Source organism: Malaya genurostris, chromosome 3 (assembly GCF_030247185.1).
Source record: "Malaya genurostris strain Urasoe2022 chromosome 3, Malgen_1.1, whole genome shotgun sequence".
In the NCBI taxonomy this organism is placed as follows: Eukaryota; Metazoa; Arthropoda; class Insecta; order Diptera; family Culicidae; genus Malaya; species Malaya genurostris.
In genome coordinates, this window is record NC_080572.1 from 121893359 (window position 1) to 121910040 (window position 16682).

A 16682-nucleotide genomic window follows, 5' to 3' on the forward strand; every position below is an offset into this window, starting at 1 on the left:
AGTGGTGAAAATTTGATTCGGTTGTTTTCGAGGATTGTCTGAAAAGAGCAGAAAGTTAGAATTGAAAAATTTAGTATTATGATAGGAAATGATCGATTTTCCTTTCAAAAAACTGTTCATTGCTTAGCTCGAGTACTGGCTCGTATAAAACCGACACCATGGGATAAGGTGAGTTATTTTTAATGAGTGTAGATCATAGTGAAAATCGTTTTCGTCTATTTTTTCAAGGTCCAAACCCTCTATAAATACTGTCCGCAAGAAAATGCAGCAGGGGTTTTCTGCTTGGATTCCAGAGCACAGGATGCGGTTATTGCATTGGGACTGTATTTTCTTGAAAGTGGTTATCAATATGAGAAAGAAATCATCCCTTACTTGCTTAGACTTTCGAAGGCATTACCGAGAGCAGTATGGATCGATGATGTCAAGCCCAACAAAAACGACAGTGAGTAGTTGAATTCGTCTTGATGTTTTGTGTTCTAAAAGATATCCAATTTTCAGAAATACCGAACGCCGAAAAATTTTGCTTCTGTTTGAATAGCTTACTTTCGGATATTGCGGTCGGATGCCCAGAGAGTCGTGATGAAATAATTTTGAACCAAGTCGAGGTCTTGGCTGTTCTGACGAACATGATCAAAGGAAGCAGGGAAAACAACACTTTACCGCCTATCTTACTATGCAAAGCAACAGTTCCATTGCTTTTGGGCTTAGGAAGATCAATGGGACGATATGCGACGAGTGATCCTCCTTTATTATGCCGTCTTTTTCCTCGAGATGTAATCCCATCCCCAAAGTCGTTGGATACAAGCTCTGATGTTAAGCAAAATCATGCAATTAGCCAATTTCGTTCGATTATTCCTCGTTCTATGTCGGGAAGTTTAACGGTTGAATCACCGGAAGAGAAGTCACCTAAGAAGCACACTAAAAAGCTAAACTCTTTCTATTCTGTTCCATACGATCCAACGACGTACTTCTTCTCCAAATATGGTTCCAGTTTCAATCAATTCCCCAATATGCGTTTTTGTGATTCTCCAGAGCGAAAAAATCGACTTCAGTTTCCTATCAGTCATTTACAGACGATATTTGCCCTTGCCAAAAAATTACTCACTAAAGAAACACTGGAACATCTTGATGAACAAGCGGGGGATATTTACGCCCTACACCAGATAAAACCGTACGGGTACAAGAGTTTCTCTGAGACCATTAATCTGGTTATGGTGACTCTATTGAGAGAAATTTTGCAGAACCAAACTGGTGAGTCATAAAGTGATGGCTGTACTCCCACACTATATGTGATGAATTTATCGTTCTCGTTCTTCAGATCTTCCCACCCCATTTACCAAGGATGTGCAGGAATTTGTGAAACGACTGTTCCTAATTGGCCAAACTGAATTGCAGAACAAACAGTATGATAGTACCTTGGATAAAGTTAACGATCCGTCTAATATCGTGGTAAACAAGTACAAGATTAATGTTATGGCCAATGCGGCTTGTGTCGACCTTCTTGTGTGGGCCATTGGAGACGAAACCGGTAAGTCTTGTTTTCAGTGTTTCTTTTAATCAGGAATAGTACAAGGTTAAACCAATCTTCAACAACAAAATATATTTGAATCAGGTAGAGTACTATTTAACGGAAAGATTGATTCTTATTGTTCTGTAGATATTGGATTGGTTATAAAGAATGTGGTAATGTTCAGAAATTCGCATCGTTCCGGAACAACTTGGCTATCATTTCTATCTATCATCTTTCCAACTCATCATTCCAGAACGATTAGAGCGAATTTCCGAAACCACCCTTTTATGTGCAAGAATAACTATACATACAAACTATCAAGCACTGAATGTAGAATTTAGATTCGGTATAGATTTGTTGTGCATTGAGTATGAAATTAGTTATTTCTATTTCACGGTGCTACCTTACGTTATACCGTTTTAGTTATTATTTCTGACAGAGAATTAGCATCATGTTAAAACTGGAGTTAAATGAACAAACCTGTAATTAATTAGTTTGTATTTATTTTGCGTGGTAAACCCAATTCTAACACTGTATTACACTTTAGCACAATTCTATCATATAAGTTTTTCTTTTCACTACTTACTTTTTTTTATTGTAATCTTTCTGTTTCCGTTCTCATTGTGTTCTACGTCTACAGTGGATGATGTCTATACTCTATCTTCGCTGCAACAAAGTTTATCTGGTTTGCTGGAGCTAGGTGATAGAATTTTCGGTTTTCTTTACATTCCCCCAGATGAGGAAATCCCTTTGTTACCAATTGGTTGTTTATTTCCATATTCGTTTGAATTTGCTATTTGAGCTTTGATCATGAAATTGTTTCTCGGATTTGGCTTTATTTCGCTTTGTTTTTAGCTGCCGGGTGGTTTGATGATTTTTTAGTTCTCTTGCTTTGATTTGTCGTACTCATTGTCAACATCGTACACTATTTCAGAGGCTGATAAACTATGCAGCAGATTGTACCAAAAGTTGAACTCAGTATTGGGTCACAAAGTTGTTATGGATCATATGCCATTGTTAATGGTGTGCTTGGAGGTAAGTTTTGGACACCTTTTTTTAATAGACTTAGTTAAATCGAATTACATTTCCTAGGGGTTGGGAAAATTAGCTCAAAAATTTCCCAACATCGCCGGAACGTCGATTTCTTATCTGCGAGATTTTCTTGTAGACCCAAGCCCCATTTTGATCAAACTACATGCGCAGTCTCAGGCTCAGAATAAAAAGGAAAAAGAAAATGCTCCTTTCAGAATTGTTGGTAAGTTGGTCGCCTAAGAGGAAGAGTTCAGTTTGCACTCTGATTGTGATTTTTTTAGTTCAAGGGTCTGATTTCAAGGCGTTGGATCAGCAACCGAATCAACGGCATGGACTCACCAAGTCAACACATGAAGCTTTCGAGGCACTGCGGGATGCCGCTATTGAAAATTTAGCCATAGCTCTCAAAGCAGCTCATATATTGGACCCGTATTGCGTGCCTGCTCTTGTGGCCAATGTATCTAATAGGTTATTCACGGTCGAGAAGCAGGAAAGTGAGTCAAGCCTAGTTTCCCTGAATATCATCGTCATGTTGGGTCATGTGGCCGTTGCATTGAAAGACACTCCCAAAACAACCAACAACATTCTGCAATTTTTTATCCAGAGATTCTGCAAGGTTCCATCCGAACAAAATGTCCTTATCGTTGATCAATTAGGATGCATGCTAATTTCCAAATGCGAAGCTCAGGTTTTTGAGGAGATAATGAAAATGTTTTCCCGCGTGACAGTGCAAGCAGCTTCGTTGGCTTACTCTACCAATCCAGAGCAAAGGTAAGATTAAAACAGCTAGTAGTTTCTTCTCATGATATTTTTTTCCTGCTTGGCTGTGGTTTTTCTGTTCCTTTATAACCATCGTTGGTATTTAATAATCTATTATATATTTTCTAGGCTACAACAGTGGCACCCCTATCGATTTTTTATTAGGTTTCTCTTCTAGAGTCTGGTATTATGAATTATAATTTTTTTATAATTTAATATAAATACCCCTCCATGCATTTTCAACCCCATTTTAATACATGGGTGGTATAGATAAATGGTTGAACTATGATAACAGTATAATTTATGTTGCATACCATCACTTCTGGGTGGCGTCACATCTCATGAGATGATACCAATTGATGGCACAGCGACTTAGCTATATTGCCAGTTAATTTTCGTTTATAGTCCAATGGACTTTCGTTTCACTGGACCACAAGTGAAAACCTCGCTCTGTGACAACGTGTAGTCGCCAAAGTACGGTTGAAAATCCTTTCTTTCTCGCGAAATACTCAAAGTTTCACCGCACTAACACGATACAACGTGTTCACTCGTTGAGGGTTTCACCGGAAGTGAAATGGCGTTTTCGTTTTCAATTTGCACTACACCGGTGCAGTGCTACACGAAAGCATGAATAAACAAACGAAAATGACGAAAAGATAAATAGTAACCGTTGACAACAATAAACGATTCCATTCCGAAGAGGGACCGTACATAGACCAAAATCGGGTACCTTTGTTTTAGCGGAAATATTTACAAAAGGGTTTGCTCCAAAAAGAAGACACTACCAATTTAATTTTAATAAAAGATTTTATTCTGTTGAGAATTGAGAAAATGATATTAATTTCATCCATCGACTCGATTCAGTTGGTTCTACGCAGTCCTGTAATAACCAAGTCAACCAAGAGTTACATGGACTTGAAATGACGAACTTCAATTTTAATTAAATTTGGAATTTGAATACCACACCATCTGTTTCCGAGTTATGATAATCATTAGTAATGATAGCACTGGTGTAGCGCAATTGGCAAAAACGAACGGTTTCAGTGCACCCTCAGCTACACCGGTGTAGTGCAATTTATGAACGAAAACGGCATATCACTACCATTCTAGACAATTCTAGTTATTCCTTACTTAGTCATATACTGAAAAAATAAATAAATAATGACAAAAAGAACTACTAGGGACCCTATGGTGTTGTTTGAAATGTTGACGTAGGAATACACAATTATTGTCGAAACTACTAAAAAAAGTTTTATTGTTTCAAATATTTTAGCAGCAAGTTTTTTTTTGTGATCTATTTAAATTTATTGTCTAAGCGAAATAATGTTTCGAAAATAATTCCTCGATAATTTTTTATGCCCTGAAAAGGACCGCTTAGTTTGTTGTCGAAGAAACAGTAGAATTTCGATGAATATACTTCGTTAGGCCCATAAAATAAATCCGTAGAAGGTCAACTTGCTAATGTGCACAACAACCTTCTCTACGTCATTACCGAACCGCAGATAGTGCAAGTCGGTTCGATATTGCATCTTGTTTTGTAAGAGGATGTGAAGTGATTGAAGCCTTATCATTATCACTTTACGGTGAACATCAAAGGAAGTGAATGTTATTGGGGCAGCACAGTTCAATAGATAAAAATAAGCATATAAGCAATTGAGCTTAGCTATTAGGATTGTTTTTAATCTGTTCATACACGAGGTTTACTTTTAGAGATTGTTTTTGAGAATGAAAAACGGAAATGGTCGCATTGGTAACTTGCGAACAATAAATTTATAGAACATCATGTTAGAATCAAATAATGAGGGTAAGACTGTCGTTGTTCACTTCAATACATCTCCTCAATGACCACTAGAACATTGATGCTTCGTGATTCCCACAGGTTTGGTGAGCACATCTGCTATCATCATTTCGGTCGGGCAATATTCGAAATGAAACAATTTCTTCTCGCAAAGTTCCTTCACGTAGCATTGCTTGGTTTCCACGTGCTTTGATCGTCGTGTCACTCTTTCTGCGGTAACGAATGTTATGCCACTTTGGTTGTCCTCCTTGATAGGTGTATCTACAGCTTCGCCGAAATCCTTTATCAAGTTAAGAATCAAAAATTGCTTCCTGACTTGTTATAACAGAGAGCGACAAATTCCGATTCCATAGATGACAAGGTTACACACTGCTGGAGATGCCCAAGTAACGACTCCTCCAGAATAGAGAAAAACTGATCCAGTTGTAGATTTTCTCGTTTTCGAATCGCCAGCCCAATCAGCATCAGAGTATCATACCAATTTACCGATTGGATCGCCATACCACAAACACAAAGATTTTTTGATTTTAAGAAACGAACAACGCGCTTAGCTACCACCATATCCGCTTGTGTGAGCGCTATGACACTGCGTCCGACCTAAGTGCTATGTCTGGCCTTGCACAAACTGCTACAGCTTCCCGACGAGACTGTGATACTCCATAATATTTTATGATGAGGGGCTTCCCACAGTAACCTTGGTGAATCCTCCATCCATTGGTGATTTAGCATTTCTAGCATCTGAGAGTTCGAAACGTTTAGCTACACGGTCGATATAGCCTGCAAGAGATATTTCACATTTACCATCCTGACACCTGACTTCAAGTTCAAGAAAATGGTTCACTGTGCCGAGATCAGTCATCTTGAATTCCTGCTTAAGTAACAAGTAGATTTTTTCGATTTGTTCCTCATACTGGCAGCCGATTAAGATGTCATCTACGTAAACCAACGGTAGATGTGATCTCCGTTGACTCCGTTTCACGTAGAGGCACGGGTCTGCAGAGCTTCGTTTGAAATTCATCTGTCCAAGTACAGCGTGCAGTCTTTGGTTCCTGCATCGGGCTGATTGTTTCAGTCCGTAAATGCTCCTCCTCAACCTGCATACGAGATTCTCTTTACCCTTCTTCACAAATCCTGCCGGTTGTCTCATGTAGATCTCCTCTTGCAACACATCGTTCAAGTATGCAGTTTTGACATCGAAATGCCGCATCGGCAGCCAACAGTTTTTCGGACACCAGGTAGTGGTACGAAGTCACAGGTTCCATTTTCCGCATGTAACTGCAATTCATCTTCCATAGCGTTCTTCCATGCCACACTTTGGTCACACTATAATGGCTCCTGGAAACACGTCAGTTCCACTTCGTCATTCATTGTAGCTGTCACAAAAGTTTCATTTACTAGTCTACGTGGTGGTACACTGTTTGGGAAACGTTCCGAGCGCCGAGCAATTTGTCCTGAGGAAATCCTGCGAAAGGCGAGTCTCCTTCTGGCGCATTCTCGTACACGGAAAAATCCAAATCTCCATGGAACTTTTTACATCGGCGTGAATCATATCCCCTACTGACTGTAGACTTGCTGAGAGATTCCTTCGGGAAGCTATTTCAGCTCATTTTTCCCTCGAGACACACTGCACAGGTGTACTTAATATCACACTTTTGCATTTTAAGACCGAAGCCATTATTTTCTCGAATAACTTTAGATACTGCATCGGAGTCCCTATGACCAGAACGACGATGCCACGTATGCTCACACAACTTTGGATGTTGGGAAATCTCGTTGGAAATGTCTATTCCGCAGTTGTGACAAGCACCGACTTTCGCTCTCTCATTATCATTTTGCTCGCTTTCGATACAATCACGTCGGCACCGCCATTCAACTCAGCTTTTGGGCGTGCCAAAGCAAAGCCTTGGTATTACATTCTTGTAGCGGAATTTGACCTTGTGTTTCAGCAGACTTCGCAGCCGATTCAGAGTGTACAGAACATGGCTGGTGCTGCGATTCTATTGACACTAAGAATCTTTCCAGGTCGGGGCTCGAACATAAGACAACTGGTTTGTAAGACCAGTGCCTCGGGATCGGGACAATGCCTCAATCACATTTATTAGGATTTCGTACGACTGTGGAAGGAAGGCTAGACAGAATAAGTCCGGTTTTGGTTCGTATAGAATATAACAGATGTAAATTTAACATGCTTTTTACTTCAGTGTATGTTGCACAGGGTACAATTTTAGTACAATCGAAACATAACAGCAGGAGCATAAATAAACCATAACCTCTTGTGGAAAGACCAGAACATTAAACAGGAAAGTTATATATTTTTGTAAGCCGTTTAAGAAAACCCTTAAACTTCCAGAACTGGTTCAACTGACGATTGGATCGCTGTGGCTTTACAGCCTAATATAGATTTCCATTTCAGCACAACTGCGCACTGTTACAAAAATGAACACTTATATAAGATATCGCAATTTCGTCGTTGGAATATGAAATCTGTCGCTGTTATGAAGCTTTATGTGACACTAAAAAAACAGACGCGTTGATTGACAATTTGTATAGTCGCGCTGAGTAAATACATAGTCGGTTGAAAAACACCATACAGACGATGTTCTTTCTACATAAATTATGTTGATATGAACAATATGTATAGTACTTTCAAACTTGACAATCTCTATCCAACTATATATTTATATATATCTCAACTTTATGGTAGTCGAAAGTTCAATTTCACCTTACTTGTAATTGTCATTGGGATTTTATGTTCTTATTTCAATGATTGTCAGAATTACCATGCCAAAAAAGTCATAAAGACAAATAGTATAGTCAAGTAGTTGTTCTAGTGCTTATTACAATACAGATAGTAAATGACTTATTATAATACAGATGGTGAAATGACCACGAGGAACAGGTTGAGGTTACTATAATATTTTTCTGAGTGTACGTATCGATGAACCGTCTCACTTTCCGGTAAAAAAAAAAACGTTCCACGGAAGTTTTTCGTTGATCCGAAGAATTGCCTCAGTGGCTTAAAGAAAATTATAGATCTATGAAACTTCCAGTTTCATATGGGAGATCTATAATAGAACTGAAATTGAAACAAACGTAGCCCGAGAGCAAATTCAGCAGCTGGAAGTTTTATATGTAGATCTATCTTCTTCTTCACTTCTGGTGGCGTCACCTCACTTGAGATGACGTCGATTGATTGCACAGCGATTTGGCTATATTGCCAGTTAGTTTTCGTTTATAGTCCAGTGGACTTTCTTTTCACTGGGCTACAAGTGAAACCCTCGCTATGTGACAACGTGGAGTCACCGAAGTACGGATGAAAATCCTTTCTTTCTCGCGAAGTACTCGAATTTTTACCGCACTAACACGATACGACGTATTCACTCGTTGACGGTTTCACCGGAAGTGATGTAGATCTGTAATAGAACTGGAACTGGAACAAACGTATCCCCAGCAAGTCGTTTTATTATTTTTACGTTTCGTCTTTGACTCATCAGTGCAGAGCAGTTCAAATTGAACTGCTTAGTGCTAAACTCGGCAGTTCAATTTGAACCGCTAAGCAGACGTAAAGTTTCTGCTACTTACAGAACACTTTTTGTTTTGCAACGAAGTGCAATGTCTTTTCTGACGTGACGAACGAAAACGTGTTTTCGACTATTTCTGGCCGATGCAGGTATGGTCATTTAGGGGTTAGCAAAATTTTGTGCTAGGGCACATAACCGTTTTCATTATTTTTACGTTTCGTCTTTGACTCATCAGTGCAGAGCAGTTCAAATTGAACTGCTTAGTGCTAAACTCGGCAGTTCAATTTGAACCGCTAAGAGCAAATTCAGCAGCTGCAAGATTCATATGGGTGGTCTATAATGTAAATGAAACTGAAACAAACGTATCCCCAGCAATCCGTTTTAGTTTTATTTATTCGAACAGTTCTACTGTCAAATTTAAAACTGGTATACATTGCCGTTCTATTTTTTATATATTTGAATCACAGATAAAACGCTGCTGGGGCTGCCAGTTTATTTTGTTATAATTTCTAGATTTAAATTTTAAAACTGACATAAATTATGCATCTAGAACTAGAACACTCCTGAATATGCCCTAAGCAGACGTAAAGTTTCTGCTACTTACAGAACACTTTTTGTTTTGCAACGAAGTGGTTTTATTTTTTCGAACAGTTCTACTGTCAAATTTAAAACTGGTATACGCTGCCGTTCTATTTTTTTTCTATATTTGAAACACGAGTAAAACGCTGCTGGGACTACCAGTTTATTATGTTATAATTTCTAGATTTAAATTTTAGAACTGCCATAAATTATGCATCTAGAACTAGAACACTCCTGAACATGCCCTTAGATTTTAATAGATTTCTACCTATAATTATCATGTAGAATGCTTTTTCATATGAGTTGGATATAAATTTATAATTGAAATATCAGCCTTTTGATATGAATTTTTAAATAATTTGTTCAGTATAGTTTATTGAATATATATTGAAACAAGACCTTAGAATTGAATTGTTTGGTAATCTCCAATTCCATTACCTGAAAACACCAATATTTTATGAGTCATATGAATAAAAATAAATCAACACTGAAAGGTGAATTTTTAAAAGGCGTATCAGCAAATGATAGTTTGGTTATTTTCTCATTGCTGCAATGCGATTATAAATTATTTCATCATGCTCAAATACCAACTGTTAGTTCATGATTTCTTGTTTATTTTCATAGATGAAGTTGAGACGTGAAAATAAACAAAGAGAAACTGTCACTTGCTGATACGATGTTTTGAAAATCCACTGACAATGTAATGGGTATACTTACGGTGTAATATCTCTTAGATATGTGATAGAAAACCAGATCCAATCAATCTCACGAAGATTCTTGTAGTCATATTGGTCAAAACCTTTTTATTGTATGCTTGTCACTTAGTATTGCCGCAATTGTCTCTTTCGCCGGATCATGTTCCTCTAGCGAAGTTCACTGTTTACTAATGTTATGAAGACTGTCATGCGATAAATTATCACTCACAATTATACTAAATTTCACTACCTTGTACCATTCAGTCTCAAACCGATTAAATCCTAAACATACATTATTAACTTAAAGTGCATACAGAAAGTGATATTCCTTTGGTATGTGCTTCAATAGTGGAGAAAAAAAATATTAATTCATCTTAAAGCACGTGGTTCATTATCAAGACAACAAAATATGTATGGTTCCATCAGTTCAACTGACGTCGCTCGAAATCGTCGCTGCGCTGAACTGTCCAGCGAATTGCAGATTAGTGCTTGATTTTGATTTTCCCTATTACCAGTATCACGCACAGTGAAATAATCACTGTAGGGACAACATTTTGGTGATGTGATGTTCGTGATAACCACAAGCTCATTTAAGTAATTACTTTTTTCTCTGAAGCGACTTATGTGATAAGGACCTACATTTACTTCACTTGATTTCCACCGTGAAGTGATACCTATAATGAGGGTCACAATCACTACACTTGGTTTTCACGGTAGTAAGCGCCATTACAAATTTTGAGGGATGGATACATGTTTAACCACTATTGCTTCAATTGAACAAGACAAGGTTGTATACATATAGAGAGTTGGACGCAATTTTATTCGTTAAAGACAATGGCAACGTACACTATCGCCCTTATTCTGAATAACGTCGTATCGTTTTTTTGCTCGTATTTCATTTGTATTCCCCATAACGCTAGCAAAATCAAAGGTAGCTATGATTCCATCGAAAAATCAATACGTCGTTTTCAGAATAAGGGCGTATGTGAAGTTTGAAAACATGATGTACAACATACCATTTCATAATGCTATGGAAGTGCATGTGCATGATCTTTCTTCAGTCGTTAAAGATCAATTATTTTTAAAAACTATGTCCCAGTACGGAGAGATGCATTCCATTGAAAAGGAAGCGTGGAAGAACATTTTCCTTGGTGTTCTAAAGGGCCCACGTTTGTCACGCATGTTAGTATACCTTCTTATGTGACTTTCAGTCGGGACACAAGGATTCCGTGTAAATCGCTTGTCACCTACGATAATCAGATGGCAACATGTCAGGGGCGGTGGGAGCCTCATTAGAGTATACTGAACTCCACACCTGCAAAAAGTCTGGGTGTAGAATTCCACACCTGGAAATTCGGTTTTTTGTCACTTTTTTCAACAAAACCCCCCTCCGCCGACTTACCTCCCACACTTTTTACTCCACACCTGGGTGAAATATGTTTCGTTGCCATTGCAACATGTCAATATTGTAAAACTAAACCTCCATCATTCGCTAAATATTAATGAGTATGCATCTTCTCCAAGTGAGAAGATAGTTTTCTCGGTTACTGTTTGATGAATCTTCAAGAAAAAAGCTTCAGTTTTTTCATGAAATGGTAATAAAATACAGTTCACACGAACAATTAGAAAATATTTTGGCAGGGAACTTCCAACCAGACGATAGTTGTCAATATTGAATATTCGTTAATGAGTTCAATCAACGATTTCTTAAACAAACGACGACAACGGTTAGTTGTGAATTCCCGATTCGAGTCCTGACCAGGAAGAGTTATTAGTGTTAATTTGATCCCGGGTTGACGGTTCAATGCATAGGGCACTGGTCTTACAAACCAGTTGTCGTATGTTCGAGCCCCGACCTGGAGGGTATCGCAGTGTCAGTAGAGTTGTAGCACCAGCAATGCAGTGGTTCTGTACACTCTGAATCGGCTGCGAAGTCTGTTGAAACAGAAGGTCAAATTCCACTACAGGAATGTAATACAAAGGCTTTGCTTGATCGTAGCTCTGTATATGCAAAGGTTATGTGATCTAAGAATTGGCTGCAAATCTGTTAAAACAAAATGGCCTAATTTCACAGTTCGGCTGAAAAGTTCGTATCGTTCAATAGAAACACACATTTTTTTGCCAAAATTCGTTTTTATTATTCAACATAATTGCCATCAGAGGCGATACAGCGATTATAGCGATCTTCCAACTTTTCGATACCATTTTTGTAGTACGATTTGTCCTTTGCCTCAAAATAGGCCTCAGTTTCAGCGATTACCTCTTCATTGCTTCTAAATTTTTTACCAGCGAGCATTCTCTTGAGGTCTGAGAACAGGAAAAAGTCACTGGGGGCCAAATCTGGAGAATACGGTGGATGAAGGAGCAATTCGAAACCCAATTCGTTCAATTTCAGCATGGTTTTCATCGACTTGTGACACGGTGCATTGTCTTGATAAAACAAAACTTTTTTCTTCTTCAAATGAGGCCGTTTTTTTAAATTTCGTCCTTCAAACGCTCTAATAACGCTATATAATAGTCACTGTTGATGGTTTTTCCCTTTTCAAGGTAGTCGATGAAAATTATACCATGCGAATCCCAAAATACAGACGCCATAACCTTACCGGCCGATTGTTGAGTCTTTCCACGCTTTGGGTTCGGTTCATCGCGTGCAGTCCACTCATCTGACTGTCGATTGGACTCCGGAGTGAAGTGATGGAGTCATGTTTCGTCCATTGTTATATATCGACGAAAAAAATCGGTTTTATTTCGATATAACAGCTCCAAACACTGCTCAGAATCATCAATTCGTTGTTGTTTTTGATCGATTGTGAGCTCACGTGGCACCCATTTTGCACAAAGCTCTCTCATATCCAAATATTCGTGAATAATATGTCCAACACGTTCCTTTGATATCTTTAGGGTGTTAGCTATCTCGATCAACTTCACTTTACGGTCGTTGAAAATCATTTTGTGGATTTTTTTCACGTTTTCATCGGTAACAGCCTCTTTTGGACGTCCACTGCGTTCATCGTCTTCGGTGCTCATATGACCAGTACGAAATTTTGCAAACCACTTACGAATTGTTGCTTCGCCCGGCGCAGAGTCTGGATAACACTCATCAAGCCATTTTTTGGTATCGGTGGCAATTTTTTTCATCAAAAAGTAGTGTTTCATCAACACACGAAATTCTTTTTTTCCATTTTTTCTCACAATAACAAAAGTAGCTTCACTCAAAATGCAATATCTCACAAACTAATAATCAGACAGCTGTCAAATTTATACACGTATCTTTTGAAGGTTGGTACTAACTGAAAATGGTATGGATGAGACTAACTACGGGGTACTAAAAACTTATTCAGGGGCCATATGGACTAATTTATTGTATCATTCTTCTATAACAGATTTAGCCAGAAGTCTCTTAACATTTTAATACCTTTACTTCCTACTGCCATCCGCATTTGCATGGTCTGTTCGTAAAAAGCAGCTGCCAATGTTCATATTGAACTAACAGTTACGTTTTATTTTTTTTTTTTTCAAATCGAACCAACACGCACTAAACCTCTACTGACTTGCGGGTGATCGTTTTCGTTCGGGTTGGTTCAACTGATAAAGTGTTTACAGGAAATCCTATCATCACGTGTCGGATGCGGTCGTGAATGCACTCGCCAATATCGCTGCTAATATCCAGGGTGAACTCGAAATGTTAGATCTGTTGGGAAAGTTACTTGAGCTGTTCGTTCAGATCGGGTTGGAAGGAGAAAGATCATACGACAGCAATTCTGGTGCACAGAAAGCTAGCTCCAGTGCCGGCAATCTGGGTATGCTGATTCCTGTGATTGCTGTAAGTAGTATTTCATCAACAACCAACTAATAAATTCATTCATATGGAACTTGCTTTTGATATTAGGTTCTAGTCCGACGGTTGCCTCCGATTAAAAATCCGAAGCAACGACTTCACAAACTGTTTAAGGACTTTTGGCTCTACTGTGTAGTAATGGGTTTCACCAATGCCCGATTGTGGCCCTCAGACTGGTATCAAGGTGTACAGCAGATTGCGGCCAAATCGCCACTACTGATATCACAAACTGCGCACCGATCGGAGATGCGTGAGTTGAATTACACATCTGCCATACGCTCGGACAGTGTTAGCTTGAATGAACTAAGAAGTCAAATTTTAGTTTTATTGGACCATCCAGCCGCGGATATCACGGCTTGTATTAATAAACTTACATTTGCCCAGTGTACATATTTGTTAAGTGTTTATTGGTTGGAGATTTTACGAGTGGAGAATGCGTCCGAACCAAGTTTGGAACCGATGTTGAACTATCTTTGTGATAACGCACTGCTGAAGGATAAGTACGGTATGTGGCAATGTATTCGCTGTATAGGTGATCAAGTATTTGAAAAGTTTCGAAGTGTCCTGGTAGAACAGGATGAGTTGAGGGAAAAGGTGTTGGAGTCACAGGCAATGCTACTACTGGTATATTTTAATCATATTCACAAACAGATTCAGTTAGTGGCAGATCAATATCTGTCACAATTAGTAGACAAGTTTCCACATCTGCTGTGGAATCGTAAAGTGTTATGGTGCATGTTGGACGTTCTTCAATTATTGGCTTTCTCATTAACGTTGGATCCAAACGAAGAAACTCCCACGCTAAGAGTTTCCTCAACTCCGTACACACTGCAGTTAATGGATAGTCTCCCGGCAAGAGAAAGTAGGGTTAAAGATTTCGCAGATCGTTGTCAAGGTATCGTCAACGAAGCTATGAAGTGGGCACCGAAATCTACACGTAGTCATCTTCAAGAGTACCCGAATCAGGTACCAACAACTGCCCTTGCTAATCACAGTGGATTAGCATTAGCGGTGGACTCGATCCTGCATACTTGGGTCACGAATGCCAGTATTCAATCGACTTCGAAACGGCCACATTGCGTTAACAGTGACACATCCAAATTTGTATCGGTTCTATGTTTGCGTAGTAAATATGCGGGAGAAATATCTGGACTACTGTCGGTGCTTGAGGATAATGAGAAAAAAGGTCTTGCAGATCGATTGGTCAAGGATATTTGGGACGCTTGCGCTGAAAAAAGTGACGCCCAGCATCGAGGCGCGCTGTGGAGAGCAACTGCATATCTTATTCTGTGTGCCAGTGCTAATCGAAAACTGCTGCATGCGATTTCTTCATCCCAAGTACAGCTTTTCACAGAATCAGCTATGGAAACGGCAGTTGAATGTTGGCAGTGGATATTGACCGCTCGACAGGATCTAGAACTATGCTTTATACAGGAAATGGTCACTGCTTGGCAAACGACATTCGATAAACGAATTGGAATATTCACGGAAGAGATGGATATAACTAGTCCTTTAGCGGCCTACGAAGGATGCCGTTTGGTACCGAAACCGATCATGGTCTCTCCACATTCGATTTGGCTTCAGTTGCTATCTGAAATGGTCGATACCGCCAAATATTGCAATCGAGATAAAGTTGAAATGTTTTGCATGTTGCTCCACCGATGTCTTCCATTCAGTCGTGATTTCAAACAAACAAGACATATTTCTACGGTTGGATGCCGTTTTAAATTACTTCAGTGTGGTTTATCGTTACTGCAAGGTAACACAATTCCAAAATCATTGGCTCGCAACATTTTGAGGGAACGAATTTATGCAAACGCTCTGGACTATTTTTGTGGACCTCAGTTGTGTCCTAGTCAATCACGCGAAGCACTACTTGAAGACATAAGCATTCTTTTGAAATTTTGGCAAACAATGAGAAGTGAAAAGAAACATCTTGTGGCTTCCGAAGTGAGCGACTATGATCTGAATCCCACATCACAAAACCTTTCGGTGGCTAAATCTTCCTTGGACACGGTATCTCTCGCCGGCAGTGAAGTTGCTCGTTCGACTAGTAGCGGAAATGCTGGTTGGTATAACACTATTCCTCATTCTACATCGACCTTATCGAAACGATCTAATCGTATCAAAAGACCACCGTATCCGAAAGACGCTTACGACAAAGATTACATGAAGAAACGAAATCTCATTCTGGAACTTCTCGCCGTTGAAATCGAGTTCATGTTAATTTGGGCTAATCCTTTAGCAACACCTGAAATGCTCGTTGTTGGTGAGGAATCTGTTGCCGAGTGGCGGGCTAGACCTATAAAATTAAACGTTTGGAGAGATTACACTCGTCTGGCTTGGTCATACAATGCGGCATTAGCAATCTTTTTGCCACAACGAATACGTAATGCTGAAACAATTGAAGACGAAGTAACTCGACTCGTCTGTTCCGATCCTCTGGCTGTTATTCACATTCCAGAAGCTCTGAAATATCTTGTCACAACGCGAACGCTTTTAAATGAAACTCCAGAGTTGGTCTACATGTTGTCGTGGGCCCGAGTAAGTCCAATACAGGCATTATCGTATTTTTCTCGGCAATATCCAACACATCCGTTGACTGCACAGTATGCTGTTAAGACATTGAATTCGTACCCGGCTGATGCTGTCCTGCCGTACATACCCCAGTTGGTACAAGCTCTTCGACATGACACGGTATGTGATTTTTATATGAGTAGTCATTTCAGATAAAGCTTATCGTTTTCTTTTACTATCGTTTCCAGATGGGCTATGTAACTGAATTAATTAAACATATTTCCAAACGGTCGCAAATTGTAGCCCACCAGCTTATTTGGAACATGCAGACCAATATGTACATTGACGAAGAAATGCATCATAAGGATCGTAAGTTTTTTACAAACAGACTATATTATTCACTATAGAATGGTATGTTTCATTCTTCTAAACT

General features: G+C 39.1%; 1 protein-coding gene across 2 annotated transcripts in view; it reads left to right on the plus strand.

Moving 5' to 3' along the window:
• Window positions 1-16682, plus strand: part of LOC131438783 (phosphatidylinositol 4-kinase alpha) — a 26128-nt gene continuing 9446 nt past the window's right edge. The window contains exons 1-10 of one of the 2 annotated variants that reach the window (XM_058609045.1): window positions 1-168; window positions 229-442; window positions 499-1251; window positions 1319-1528; window positions 2445-2545; window positions 2603-2765; window positions 2824-3313; window positions 13489-13717; window positions 13784-16429; window positions 16498-16618. In XM_058609045.1, coding sequence (XP_058465028.1) covers window positions 79-168; window positions 229-442; window positions 499-1251; window positions 1319-1528; window positions 2445-2545; window positions 2603-2765; window positions 2824-3313; window positions 13489-13717; window positions 13784-16429; window positions 16498-16618 — 5017 coding nt within the window. In that variant the 5' untranslated portion in view covers window positions 1-78. The remainder of the gene's footprint in view (window positions 169-228; window positions 443-498; window positions 1252-1318; window positions 1529-2444; window positions 2546-2602; window positions 2766-2823; window positions 3314-13488; window positions 13718-13783; window positions 16430-16497; window positions 16619-16682) is intronic. The other variant, XM_058609046.1, reaches the window with a different exon arrangement.